Below are 15,230 nucleotides of genomic sequence, written 5' to 3'. Positions count from 1 at the left end.
TCTTCCGAATGGTCTATAGAAGGTCGTCGACTGGTGCCACTGATGCCACGGCTTGTTCCACAAACAGCTTTTACTGTTACTGCTAATGCTGTTGCCAATGCAGCTGTTCAGCACAACGCATCTCTTCCAGTTCCTGCAGAAACCGGAAACAAAGAAGGTGAGAGAAAGTTGGGATTCTACTGCAATCTATGGGAATATAAAAATAAAATCATAGTATAAATTGTCATCTTAGGTTTTAAGTGTTAGATATATTTTTTTTTTACAAATCTGAATCATTCTTATTGCACAGTATTCTTAGAAATATGAAAAAAAAATCTTATTTTTAAAAAAGATGCATCTGCAGCATAAATCTGACAGCTTTGTGTTAGTGAGCACACTAGCAACTGAAATTAAAAAAAGCAAATTGCCAGGAAATGAAGAGGAAATTCACTGGTGAACTTGTTAATCCCTGTAAACTAGGGAAAACTTGGACCAATGACTTAAAAGTTTGCAAAATTCTGTAAGTGGTGAAAGGTGTTTCAGAACACTTTGTTAAATTGTGCTGGTGTAGGTTGTTTTTTTGTTTTGTTTTTTTACTTCAGATTAAACATACCAAGTTAACAATTGAAGAGATTGCTTTTTGCTTTCCCTGTGCCTTCTAAATAATGCCAGTACACATTCCATCTAACTGGGCTGAACAGGCTTGAATTATGCTTCATGCAACAAGGGAATGTGTAACACTTCTTGAAACAGACTGTTTCATTCTGGTTTTGTGAGAAATAATGGATCATTACTATTACTCATAAGCAACAGTTTAAAAAGGACTGATTAGCAAAATCAATTGTTCATTGCTGAAGGAATATTTTAGTTTCTTCAACCAATGTACCGTTGAGGAGAGACGTGTTAGCTGTTTTCTGTCAGTTACCAGTCTAGGTACGGTCATTTACAGAGAAGCAAAAAAGATTTAAATATTGAATTAATGCTAAAATGAGAAGTAACAAATTGTAAAGTAAAACATCAGATCAATACAAATAAAAATACCTGGAATTGGCAGCACGGATTTCTGGGGATGGGAGGAGGGGAGGTTAGATTTCTGTGTTGTCTTTGAAGGCCATTAATTCCGTGGCCGTGCTTAGGTCATACTGGGGAGTATTCAACAGTAACAGGATTGCAGAGGCAAAGATGTGGATAATGACCCAATAAGTCTTCAGCTTCCATTTCAATTGTTAAAATAGTGATAGAATAATGGGATTCTGCACTTCAGTTATATGGAAGGTGTCTTTTCTCCTCTTCAGTGGTGGTTTGCTATTCCTACACAAGTACCACTTCAACCCCAACATCTACCCCTGTTCCAAGTGGCAGTGTAGCAACAGTGAAGTCCCCCAGACCCGCCAGTCCAGCCTCCAATGTAGTCGTCTTGCCAAGTGGAAGTACTGTTTACGTCAAAAGTAAGTGATACTAGCAACTGATTAACAAAAGGGAAAGAAAGGGACAGTCTTGTAGCTGAAGCATGGACTGAGTTAAACACTGACCTTGGGCAAGTCATATAATGCCTTTATGCCTTCATTTAGTCTAAAGAATGAATTTATTGCTTCCCTTTTCCAGAGAAATTGTGTTCAGGATAAATCCACTCGCTGTAAAATGCTGCAGGGAGCAGTAGTGGCAAGGGCAACAAGAGTGAAAAGTATTTTGAAAATAAAATACAGGAATTGCTGTATATCAGGGCATTTCTAATCCAGCTTTTTCAGAAGTTGTCTCTCTGGTTGCTTCTGCAGAGGACTTCCCTCTTCCTTTCGCTTAAATAATGCATAGTAGTCACTTATTTGAGTTAGGAAAGGTCCCTCCTTTCTACTTTCACAGTTGACATAGACTTTTTTTACAATACAGTAATTTGGCAGGCATTTATACACTTACATTAACTATGTCTGGCCATTTTGTGATTTATTTGGAAGCAAATCTTAGTGAGGCTTGTATTTCTGGGTGACTGTGAAAACTCCATGTGAAATCTCACCAGAGATCTTCATGTATTTAAATCTGGAAATGCAGGGCATAACGTCTAGAAACACTTTTTCTCTTGTCCCCCATTACCCCTCCTTCTTTCTTTAACTAATAAATCAGCTAGTTCTAAAAGCAGAATATGTCCTTATACGTATGTCCACCTCATCAAAGGTAGTTTTATTTAACTGACAATTAAAAATATTTCCTTCTGTCCTTATTTGTTGTCTATCAAAATGCAGGTGAGAAATAAAGATTAATAGTGAAGTTAAGTGCCATTTTTATGCTTGCTGTGGATACCTTAAATATTTTAAAAAATATTTTAATCTTTATGCTGTGTGTGCATGTTTGTATAAACTTCTAGCTAGTCAAAAATGCCACATTACATATAAATATAATGTTACCTGCAGACCGCTGGCTTTAATAGTTATATCAAGCCATGGAACCCATTGCATTAAGATTTTGTATTTTTCTGATTTAATGCACTAATCACTCAACTTTAGTTTAAAGATTCAGGGGGAAAATATTCTTAACCTCTTAAAAATTTAATTCAGACCTCTATTGATTTATTACATAATAATGAGTATAAAACCAGTCTAGACACAAGACAGAAGGATGAAAGGTTCTCATTTTTATACCATCCATCCCTAGATTTTATTTTTTCCCCACTTTGCGTGCTTCATTTTGCTTCTGTTTTGTTTAAGGAATCATGTGTCTTTCAGAATGTGTTATATCAGTCACTTTAGTTTTAACAAACCTGCTTTAGGGCAAAACTCAGGAGGCCTGAGTTATAGTCCTGACTTTGCCACTGATCTTTTGTGTGACCTCATCCAAGTCACAGTCTGATTGAGCCATTAACCTCTCCGTGCCTCTGCTTCCTTGCTTGTCAAGTGTGAGTTACAGTCGAGCTGTTTTACCTTTTAGCCAAATGCTTGTGGAAAACTTTATGTAAATGCAATTTCTAGCATGAAATTATAGGAAGAACATTCTTACAGAACCCCAGCAGTGAAAACAGATTAAATGAGCTGTACTTAATGTAAGATAATGTTCTGCTAGTTTAATCTTATTTTCTTACTTCTGTGTTTTGTTTTGGTTTTTGGTTTGTTGTTTTTTTTTTTGTGGATGAGGACCACAAACAAATCACTTTATCTTCAGTATTTCTTGGTGACCCACCAAAATAACAGCTGTGTCCTAACATCCTAGCTGCACGTGGATTTTTGATTCAGGTGGATTCTGAAATTCCTGCACATTTTCAATGTGATTAGTGACCTCACAGTTGTAAGTTTGCATAGTGCACTCACAGTAATACTTAAAAACCTTTACAGTCGTGTAACCAAATCTCTGCTTCATAGATGGTCATCACTGCTAAGCTTGTTCAGGGCCATAAAGTAAATTGTTGATTAGAGCTTTGAAATCCAGACTCGTAGATCCATGCTTCATCTGTTCTGCTACAGCCAGCTAAAACTGCATTTTTAGAATTCAAAGCAAACTGAAAATAGAGCCTTTGGTTCCCTTCTCTAGTTCAGTTTCCCATCCTTTGTGTCGTTACAACTGTCAGCCTTCTGAAGTGTTCCTGCAAATGAGCTGGGACTGGTACTCAGAGAGAATCCCATTTTTCAGAAATCACTGGCTGTGCTACTGGGCACTTCCTTGTCCATGTTAATTCCTGCATCTTCACTTACTGAATGCCAGAATATTTAGTTATTTTAATTAGAGATTGACCATAATTAGTTCTTTACTGTAATTAGAGACTGACTGCCAACCAAGTTTGCTTGGGTTACCAGCAAGGCTGCTTTTTCCTGTGACAGCATTTTTTGTCTGTAAGCCCCAGGCACACAGAACATCATCTTCAGTCTTGTTCTTTGTAAGGGGGTTTGTATATTTTCTGAATATCTTTGTTTTTTAATTGTTTTAACACTGGGTAATTTTGGTAAACAAATGCTACCCCATAACTGTAAGAGATTTTCAGGGTTATTAAACTGTATTTCTTATACCAATTTATGAACTTATTGCCTATTTTGGGAAGTTTCATGTGGGTTGAAGGTGCATTGATCACGCAGTTATCCTTTGCTCAGCTGAATATTGCAGCAGATTGTTTTTATATGTGTGCAGTAGATGATTGTGAGGAAATATGAACTCCTCTGAGGCTGAACTTAGGTTTTTCATTAATGTGTGTTAGGTGCTGTTTTATAGCTTTTCCACAAAACACACTAAACAAGGCAGAAGCTAATAGTGAGGTTTGACCTTCATGGTTAAAGTATGTCATCAAAAAAAAAAGAGGGATCTTGAAATGCTGTGTTGAGGTGAAAGGGAGAAGGGTACTGTAATGAAAAACATGGCATAAAAGTAGGTACAAAGGTTAAAATCAGAGAAGAGTGCAGGAGGATAAACTTCAGTAGTCCAGTTGCTGTACAGAAAAGCAGCGACAACAAGGTAGTGTAAAGTTTTAAACCAAAATCTGCATGATGTTATCCCAGACTTCTTGTGTACGTAGTCTCATCAGTCAAACTTCTGGAGACAGAACCTGAACTGGCTTTTAACATTCTTTTAATCTCTTGAACTGAATGAAATAACCCAGTAAGTGAGTAACTTGAGTTTTTAGGGTTTGTTACTTTGCTTTATGGCACTTTAAGTGGGGTCTATATCAAGGACTAAGACCATCTGTGATGTAATACAGGTTAGATGTGACCATGAGAAATAATTTATCTTCTGTTTCTTTTTCTCTTATTTTAAAGTGGGTATAAGACTCAGCAAGTTGTAATGTTTTAGAAAGCAGTGAGAGTCAAAGATGGGGAAAATCATAATTTAGGAAAAGTACTTCTTTTCCAGGTGTCAGCTGCTCAGATGATGATGAAAAGCCCCGCAAAAGACGGCGAACAAATTCTTCTAGTTCTTCCCCTGTTCTTCTGAAAGAAGTCCCGAAGGCAGTGACTCCTGTCACTAAAACTATCACGGTGCCTGTAAGTGGCAGCCCCAAGATGAGTAATATAATGCAGAGCATTGCCAACTCCTTACCACCACACATGTCGCCTGTGAAAATAACCTTCACTAAGCCCTCAACACAGACAACAAACACGACAACACAGAAGGTATGTGGGGGAAGCTGCCAAATGTTACTTTATTCTGGTTTTATCAATGAAATTAAGATGTGATGTTTGACTCTTCCTTTCTATGAACTGTCTAGCTGTTTTTTTAAAGGATTGCACTTGGGATAAGGTAATCCCTCTTTAAAACAAACAAAGAGAAAAACCAAACTCTTGTATGAATTTAGTTCACCTGTGTGTGAAAGGACCTGGATTGACAGCCGTGGAGACTGAAGCCCTCTTTTTATCCACAGAACAGGTACAGCACAGGCAGCGGGAGTGCAAGCTTCCCCCAGACTGCCCCACCAATGTGCCTCAACCCTGACCTGAAGGGACCACTTCTAGGGATGAGAGGGGATTCAGTCTCCATGCTCATTCAATTCTTGGCCTCTCTGGTGAGACTGCCAACAAGGTTGCCAGTTAGTACCATTTGTGGTGTTGGGTTTTGTGATATGGACACTAGTCCACTGAGAACTGGATCACATAGGCCACTGAACAGCCTTCAGATGGTAACAACTATTGGTCAAAGGTAATCTTTCTTATTTCTATTTTCCTTATTTATAACTATTCTTTGCAGTAGTGGAATTCCAGCAGAGGTGGCATGGGCTTTCCCTTGCCAAGCCTTTTGTCTAGAGACTACTTTTTTGGTGTCTATAAAGCTTATTCTTGGAGCTGATGAAAGACTGGGGGGCTTTATTTTCCTTTCAGTACTAGTGTGCCATTTCTCATTCTACATTAACAGTGTTATAGTGGTCAAAATCAGTTGCATTATTTCAGCTGAGTGTGCCCAGCTTTCACCAGAGTGCAGTGTGTGGAAAAGGCTTTTTGTGTTGAAATCTTATATTGAACTTGAATTTTACATGCCTGATCTATGGCACAACTACTTTCCTATCCTTTAGAAAGTATTTCAGATGTGTCTGCTTTTTTGTTCTTAAGATTTAAAATAAGGTTAATGGCTCAGACCAAGTTCATTCTTGGTACACTTTTTAATTAAGGCAGACATGGGGTGGGTCTGTGGAATTAATTTGGCCTTGATACTGACAGGCTGATGGTAGGCTGGCCCCTAACGAGCGTATTTTTCCAACTGTGAGAGTTTGACTATTGAGCTCAAACTTTCACACAGTTTAGACTTAATTGTTTTATGACTCTGTTTGGATTAGCAACGTTCCCATGTCCTGATTTTGGGAAACTTTAAAATCAAGGAAGATTAACTGAAGTACTATACATTAAAGAACTTGCTTTCTGGCCTTTTTCCACTTTAGAGCTCTTAAATGTTTTTATTTGATTTTCAATTCTTCATCAGTGTCCTTAATCAAATTTCATCTCTGAAGACATGTATAGAAATTTGTGAACAAGCATAAACCATCAAATAAAATGTCCAGCATTCAGTGCAGCAAATCCACAGCTGGGATGGGGCTTAACCTACCCATCCTGTTGCTTTTGTTAGGCTCAGCTTTTGTGCAGGAAGAATTTTTTTTACCTCAAACATCTCTAGTATTCTATGAAGTATGAGTGTTAAATATCATGGTATTTAAAGATGAGAGTGTATTAAACCTCCAAAAGGAAGAGGATGGACTGTTGATAGAGTCTTTTCTGCAGTTGTGCCTCTGCTTGTTCTGACATGGAAAATTTAGGGTTTGTTTTGCATAGAATTTTTTGACTCTCTTACTAATCTGCAGTGATAGGAAAATCATCACTTGTTTTATTAGGTAGCTGTAGTGGCATTTGTATCTGAACTTGTCACACTGCCCTCTTTTTGTTGGATTTAGATATGTCAAAATATGTAACTGGATCATTTGGGTGGGAGAAATCCCTTTCAAAGGGATCCCTTTGAAATTAAATGTCAGACTCGTTAGACTCAAATTGGAAATGTACTATTTTAAACAAGTGCAGTTGGATATGAGTGAAGTTGTTGGGTATGAATGAAATTCTTTGTTTCTGCTTGCCAGCTTGCTGAATTGTTTTGACATTTTAGTAGGTTGGAGGAAGATTTGTCTTAACAACTAATAATGTCACAGCTCCAATTTTTGGATTCTCTTATAATGAAGTCCTCTGTCTGGGACACGGAAGGAAATCTAGCTAGTGGAGCTTCTTGCAGTTAATGCCTTTATTTCTTCAGGTACAAGGTTTTGATGTCTCTCAAAATAGAGCTGACAGGACTAAATTAAATGTATGTTAGGAATTAGTTTTTAACTTAACAATTAAAATCAATAAGAACAAAAAAGTAACTTTTTTCTTTAATCAGGCAGTCTTTCTGCTATAAAAAAACTGTGATGCAATTTTGGTAACCATGATGAGGTTATTTTGATGATTTCAACATACATGAGAAGATAGTATCTCAAAAATATAATTGAGCTTTAATGATTTTACATTTTTCCCTGAAAATTCTCTTTTCTGGATATACTTCATATATGAAGATCACTAAACTTTGTTCTGGTGTGTTAATTTTGAAATAAGAAATAGAATAAAGAGATCCAAACCTGCATAGTCCCAGGACAGCAATTATTGTTGAATTGTAATGTTTTTTAAGCTTTTTTTTTTCCTTGCATGATTAAATACAGTATTAGTAAGTGATATTCGTGGACTGATGGTTTTATCTCTGTCTTTGAAAGAAGAACAGTGGTGTTCAGGAGTTGTGATTATGCCCATATTCATCCTACCTGTCTGTGCTTAGATGACATGCTGAACCTGCCTTGTTGCACTACAGATTATATAGGAAGTTTAATGTGAATAATCTGCTTTTTTTTAACTGCAAGTTATCCTTTGACTATATTCCTAAATTAATTATCCAAGGTGGAATGGAGCTGGCCCTAAAATTCAAACACTTGGGAAGTGTTTCTGTTGTTAACTGACTATGTAAAAAACAGGATAAAATTCCAGAGGCACATTATGGGATCTTTTCACCTGCAAGCCTTGCAGAATCAGTCTGCGTCGTGTTGAGTTTGTCTGCATGGTCATAGCCTAAGAGCAATTTCAGAAGGGTGTTTTGATTAAATCGGGGTTAGCAGAAGGCGAAAATAAGAGTGGTGCAGAGAAAACTGCATCACAGTGAAAACTTCTTCACTGTGAGGGTGGTCAGACACTGGAACAGGTTGCCCAAGTAAGTTGTGGCTGCTCCTCCCTGGAAGTGTTGAAGGCCAGGCTGGATGAGGCTTTGAGCAACCTGGTCTAGTGGAAGGTGACCCTGCTGCTGGCAGGGGGGTTGGAACTGGATGATCTTTAAGGTCCCTTCCAACCCAAAGCAGTCTGTGATTCTATGAAAACGTTCTCCCTGGAGAATACAGTAAAGTGGTAGGGCAGCAGATGTGGAGAACTTGTCCTTCAGGCATTGGTCAGTTGTGGGGTCAACCTGCTGTAGCTCATGGTAGTAGAAAGGTTTTTGTTTTCCTCAGATGAAGATACTAAAGGCTTAGCTAAGTAGTGGGGACCATAAAACTAAGCACTGCTGAGAGGAAAGGAGAGGCAGAGGCAGCCATGGTGGTGAAATTTGTGCTTTTATTCCATCCATGTGGTTATTTCTTTTTTTTTTTCTTTTTTTTTTTTTGTTTAAATCAATTATAAACTCTTAATCTCTTACTGCTCAATCTGTGACTTAAGTCTGTTTCTAGTGCCGTTATCATATTATTTATTTTCTCTATCAGGCAAGATTGCAATAGTCCTTGGGTAGTAGTGTAAGACTTAAGACTTGGTTTGAGTTGACTTAAGTTTTCTTTACTCCTTCTGTACCTTTTTTTTCTGTGTGCTTTTGTTACATCAAATCATTAATAAGTTCTAATTTTCAAAGTTTTTAAAAAACAAATTTTTTATTGGGAGAATTGCATTATTAAAACAATTTCTCAATTTTCTTGCATGGTAAACTGAAAATATGTTGTATTTCTGTGCTGTGTGTTTCTATTTTAACTGTGTATAAGTGCAAGGAGATATATATATAAGTGGAATAAAAGGAATCTCTTTATTTAAACAGTCCCCATATTCAATATTTAAGACATGCTGAGTTTTTTAGGTCAGTTACATAAGAACAGACCTCTTCCAATGTTACAATGAGGTCTATGTTTTTCTATGTCAAATCAGATTAATGACATTGTAATTGTAACTCGCAGCAGGGGTAATGTTTATTGTCTTTAGACAAATGGTTTTCAGACAGATAAGGAGGAATTTCTTGTTATTGAGAGCACTAGTTAAAGCAGAACTTGTTTTAAACCTAAACCAGGTTTTTCACTGATGAAATACTGTTTACAGGCTTATGGATCAAAAATATTACCCATTACTGACTCAGCAACTGCTTATTAACTGTTAAAAAAAATAATCTGTTCTCTCATTGCCATTTCCTGATGTATGTGCAAGGTTTGGGAGAATGGTGTTTAAAACTTGCTTGAAATCCCTTCAGTTCTATTTAAAATGGGCTTCAGGCTTCCTGGCCCAGTTTAACAAGGCCAAATGGTTAATTCCTGTCCATTTGCCTTCAGATGTGAGATAATTCTACTTTAATTACATAGCAGTTGTTTTTCTCCAAAAAAAAATAAAAAAATCCAAACCAAACAACCAAAACTAACTTCTAATTTTCAGGAAATTTTTATCACCACTTCTTCAAACTAATTGAAGTTTTTTTATCACCAGCAAATGTGAATATAACACTCTTAAATGGTCTTAATAAATGTGTATCCTTAAAACTAAATCCACATAGACAGGTATATTACTGCAATTTTATGCTTTTAAATAAATGCAAAGAACAAATGAATTTCTTGTTGTTCTTTTTTCTTCTTTCAGGTGATAATAGTAACCACCTCTCCAAGCTCAACTTTTGTACCCAACATCCTTTCAAAATCCCACAACTATGCAGCGGTTACGAAACTTGTCCCAACATCAGTCATTGCCTCAACTACTCAAAAACAACCAGTGGTTATAACTGCTTCTCAGTCCTCTTTGGTCAGCAGCAGCAGCAGCAGCAGCAGTAGCTGTTCCACTGCCTCCTGTACTGCAAATACTATTGCTGTGACTGCTGTGGTATCATCAACACCGTCAGTGGTTATGTCAACAGTAGCACAAGGTATGGCAATAACATTATATTTATAGAATCACAGAATCCTCATGGTTGGAAAAGACCTTTAAGATCATTGAGTCCAACCATAAACCCAACACTGCCAATTCCACCTCTAAACCATGTCCCTAAGCACCTCGTCTACCTGTCTTTTACATCCCACCAGGGAAGGTGACTCCACCACCTCCCTGGGCAGCCTGTTCCAATGCTTGACTGCCCTTTTGGTCAAGAAGTTTTTCCTCGTATCCAATTTAAACCTCCCCTGGTGCAACTTGGGGACATTTCCTCTTGTTCTATCGCTTGTTACCTGGGAGAGCGATTTCAGGTAGTTGTAGAGAGCGAGAAGGTCTCCCCTCAGCCTCCTTTTCTCCAGAAAAAGAGCTCTTTCACTGATGGATTGGACTTTGCTTTTAGAATAGCATAAAGGAGATGTACTTTGTGTTTACACATGAGTAAAGCACAGGAGAAGTGAACGAAGTCTAATGATGAAACTAATCCAAGATACTTCACAAATTAAACTATGACAAACTCTTTCACTCTTTACTTCAACAATTCACGTGCAGATCTTCTTTTTGAAGAGAATGTGGTGAGATGGTGTGGCATAGCTTTTAATTTTGAAAAGATTTTACTTGCAGCCTTAAAACACTATAGCCTCAAAATGATTGTCATTAAGAACTCTGTCAGATGCATGGAAAATGGATATTTCCACTATTTCATAGAATCATAGAATGGTTTGGGTTGGAAGGGACCTTAAAGATCACCCAGTCCCAACCCCCCCTGCCATCAGCAGGGACACCTTCCACTAGACCAGGTTGCTCAAAGCCTCATCCAACCTGGCCTTCAACACTTCCAGGGAGGAGCAGCCACAGCTTCTCTGGGCAACCTGGGCAAGTGTATCGCCCCCCTCACAGTGAAGAATTTCTTCCTAATATCTAATCTAAACCTCCCCTCTTTCAGTTTAAAGCCATTTCAGATTGCTTCTCTGAAAGCCTGATTTACCAAAGCATGCAAAGTTCACATTAGATGAGTACAACTTATGCTTGACATGCCCTGTCTTTAGAATATTCCTTGTGGCAACTAATTCTGATGACAATTTGGAAAGGTGGAGAAACGTTCACACCTTTTTATATGTGCATTTTATCAGATCTCAGTTTTCAAGTCCTTAAAAATCAACACCCAAGTGGGGCCTGGATTAAAATTCCTAGGTTTCTGTTCTAATTCCAACTATGTGTGCTAGCTTGACTGATTCAACTCCACAGCCACTACCTAACCATTTGGAAGGGAAGCTGTGGATGAATGGAAGGACCTCAGTGGCCAGCACTTGAAAAACACTGTGCCTGACAATCACAAGTGTTACATGGCAATTTTTCCTGGTCCATATTTTCCATTCTTGTTCCATTCCACAAAAAAAATGGGCAACCAAATCAAGGCTGAGGAGGTATTTTGCCTTCCTTATTACTTCTGTTAATCAGATCCTGAAGATACTGATCTACAGAGCAGAAGGGCTTACAATAGAATTTCATATTGTTTGAACTGTGGATTTTTAGTTGGGCTTGGTCACAGAAGAAGCTTTAATTCTAAAATATATTAGATGGACTATCTCCTCCCCCCAAGATTAGCAGTGTCACTGCAGAAGGTGCTGGTAAAACATTTTGTGACATAGAATCAGAATGGTTTGGGTTGGAAGGGACCTTAAAGATCATCCAGTTCCAACCCCCCTGCCAGCAGCAGGGACACCTTCCACTAGACCAGGTTGCTCAAAGCCTCATCCAGCCTGGCCACAAACACTTCCAGGGAGGGGCATCCACAGCTTCTTTGGGCAACCTGTTCCAGTGTCTCACCACCCTCACAGTGAACATATAAACTGATAATCTCTCTAACTGTGAAGAAAGTTAAATTCATGAATGAAAACAGCTGACCAAGGAAATGGAGGAACTGTCTTAGATGGTGCAGTGAGAAAAGGGTTGCTTATTTAAGGTTGCCAGAATTGTAGCTTATTATGATTTCTGTCATTATCACTGCCACCTATAAATGTAGAGAAATATGAGAGGATATTTTCTTTTGATTTTCCAGCTGGAACTTGGTTAAAACTGCCTTCATAAGACAGGGACTTTATGTTTGTCCTTTTTGGTGCTTAGGGATATGCAGTTTAGAGTTATAGATGAAGACAAATTTTGCTGGAAATGTTGTGACAACTGTGTAAGGGAATGACAGAATGAAGTATTAAGATTTATTTGGGAACTTTACCTTTCCACCTGAGTGTAAACTTGTTTTAATCACTTTATTGTAAGGTCACCTAACCTATCAGCACAAAAAAATGTACATTCCATAGTTTTCTAAATTACACACTATTCTTTGATTCATGCTTTTAAAACAATGTTGTGCTTATTGACAGGTACTCTCTTCTAATGTTGACAGGTTTGATATTTGTCATCCTCATATCCCTAAGTTTTTGCAGTCATGCTTTTCACTATAAGCATTTTGCTTTCTTGAAACTTAAAGATCAGGATTTGAAAATATTTGTGAATTATTCGTAGTACAAATGATACAGGAGGTAGAGTGGGGTTGTTGGCTTTCTTTAGCTGCTGTTCTGCTGCTACCTTTAAAATCTGTATCAATCATAGAATCATTTGGTTGGAAAAGACCTTTGAGATCAGAGTCTAGCCGTACCTGACCACTACTAAACCAGGTCTCTGAGCACCTCGTCTGCCCATCTTTTGAATCCCTCCAGGGATGGGGACTCCACCACTGCCCTGGGCAACCCCTTCCAATGCCTCAGAACCCTTTCAGCAAAGAAATTCTTCCTCAGATCCAATCTCAAATGCCTTTAATGCAAATTGAGGCCATTTCCTCTTGTCCTATCACTTGTTACTTGGGAGAAAAAACAAACACCCACATCTCCACCCTCCTTTCAGGTAGTTGTAGAGAGGGAGAAGGTCTCCCCTCAGCCTCCTTTTCTCCAGGCTCAACAACCCCAGTTCCCTTGCATCTGAACAGAGCACTTCTGCTATGTGGGACCTTTTTTAACTCATGTATATCTATGCATCTTTCAGTGGTAACGACATTTCAAGTGCAAAAGTATTTAAGAAAGTATAATATTTTTTTTTTTTTAGTGTTGCACTGTTCAGTCTTAAAACCATTTACTCTTTTACAGGTGTGTCTACATCAGCAATCAAAGTTGCCTCTACCAGACTACCTTCCCCAAAAGGTTTGGTTGGGAATCCAACTCAGATCTTAGCACAGTTTCCCAAACAGCATCAGCAGTCCCCCAAACAGCAGCTGCACCAAATACAACAACAACAACAGCAGCAGCAACAACAACAACAGCAGCAGCAGCAACAACAACAGCAGCAGCAACAACAACAGCAGCAACAGCAGCAGCTGGTTCCATCTTCTGTAGCTCAGCAGCAGCCGCAGCAATCTCAGTTGCCACCTGGCATTAAGCCCACCATTCAGATCAAACAGGAATCAGGTAGTTGGAGTTACATCTCGGGTTATATTGCTGATTAGTGAGGTTTAACCACAACTCCAGAAAGCAGGACAGAATTCTGTCTCAAGATGTGCATGGGGGAGTTGTCATTAAGGTATAATTACTTTAATACAAGATTTGCCATTAAACCTGGATATAAGTAGATAGTGAAGGATGTCTTACTGTTTTCAGCTAACAATAATTGAAGAATTTGGTTCTGCCACTCTTCTTGTTTGGTTCAGGTATACAGACCATGCTTTAGGAATAAATGTTTTATCTTTAGAGATTGAAAGGTATGGAAATATCTTCAAAAGTAATGTCACTGGCAACCTGGAAGTTTTCTGAAGATCCAAGAGCTGGTCAACTATATCAACTGGAAAAATAAGTTAATCCATGTTTTAATTTTTTTCTTAGGTCCAGAAATCAAAACCTACTTTTGAGGTACTTGTCAAAGCAAATACAATTAGATCTAAGATGTAGAAGTTGGACTGGATTCTTTTTTTAGTGTTGATTCATTCAGTTGACTTTGTGCAAGTCATGTAATTTTTCTGTTTTGGCTTTACTCTGCTGTAGAATATAGTTCTTATCTCTGTAAGATGTAGTAAGAAATAATGCTTGCAGAGTTCCCTAATTCTAAAGGAAGAAGTGCTACAGAAGTGCAAAGTATTTCAAAGTCCGTATTTTATATTAATCATGTCAGTAAAATTATTATTTTATATTAATACTATTTAGATCAAAGAATTAAAATAGACCGTAGAATGAAAGAATAAACAGCCCTACTCTCCTGTCCTTTGATAAACTTCCTTTTGGATTATAGAACCATTGCCTAAGAAAAAATAACCACTAGTGAAGACACATAAGAGGCCTTTGTTCTCCAGTCACTGAACGATATTTGATCAGTAAGAGCTTCACTCCTTGCCTTCCACCAGGAGTTTAGGCTCAGTGTTCTCTTTAGTTAAAGTTTCTTTGTAAATACCATCTGATACCTATTCTTTGTGAATTAATTTTCATGGAATTTTTACTTTTCATACAGTTTTGTGTCTGGAAAATGCAAAGGCTTCAATTTCTCTTTCCTAACTTCATTATTTAACTTTGGTGCTTACTTGCTCCATAATTGCTCTGCTTTTATAATCAACTTAGAAAGAAAAAAAAAAATCTCTGGAGGATGTTTCACATCCCAAATGGACAAAATTGTTCACCTAGAAATACTTGTATACAAATATAAGTGCCTACATTTAGATGGGCTTAATTCAGGCTGGGTGTTTCGTGGCATTTGACCAACACAGTTCAATACATCCACCTCATCATGGAACAGACTGTAAGATGCAAATGTCCTGGATGCACTTTTGAGCAGATGACATGAATCTCCTGGTTTGCAGCTGAGAAGTGAGTCTTGAAGAGGTCCCATTCCACTACACAAATCAAGAGAGAGAGAGAGGGAGGAGAATTCTTGCTGTACTAAGGTGTCCTCATCCTTTGTTCTTGCTGATCCTGCTCAGAGCTTGTTTCAGCTGAATTCCTTTGTAGCTTCAAGATAACAAATAAACCAAGAGGACAGAGAGCAGTTTACTTAAAGCAACCTTCCCTAGCTAGTGTCACAGTTGCTTCCTTACATCCACTAATATTCTTTGTGCAGAAATATTTTAAAATTTATTCAGAGTAATTA

General features: G+C 37.9%; 1 protein-coding gene across 1 annotated transcript in view; it reads left to right on the top strand.

The window, feature by feature from the left end:
• LOC104532219 (BRCA2-interacting transcriptional repressor EMSY) overlaps nucleotides 1-15,230 on the top strand; it is a gene marked incomplete at its 3' end in the record, with an annotated part of 24,699 nt that overhangs the window by 7,153 nt on the left and 2,316 nt on the right. The window contains exons 5-9 of the mRNA XM_029087305.1: nucleotides 1-157; nucleotides 1,275-1,427; nucleotides 4,804-5,063; nucleotides 9,825-10,104; nucleotides 13,250-13,567. The exon at nucleotides 1-157 is cut by the window's left edge and continues 7 nt beyond it. Coding sequence (XP_028943138.1) covers nucleotides 1-157; nucleotides 1,275-1,427; nucleotides 4,804-5,063; nucleotides 9,825-10,104; nucleotides 13,250-13,567 — 1,168 coding nt within the window. The remainder of the gene's footprint in view (nucleotides 158-1,274; nucleotides 1,428-4,803; nucleotides 5,064-9,824; nucleotides 10,105-13,249; nucleotides 13,568-15,230) is intronic.

Source organism: Antrostomus carolinensis, unplaced genomic scaffold, assembly GCF_000700745.2.
Source record: "Antrostomus carolinensis isolate BGI_N321 unplaced genomic scaffold, ASM70074v2 scaffold15611, whole genome shotgun sequence".
In the NCBI taxonomy this organism is placed as follows: Eukaryota; Metazoa; Chordata; class Aves; order Caprimulgiformes; family Caprimulgidae; genus Antrostomus; species Antrostomus carolinensis.
This window is presented reverse-complemented; position numbering and strand designations above follow the sequence as displayed.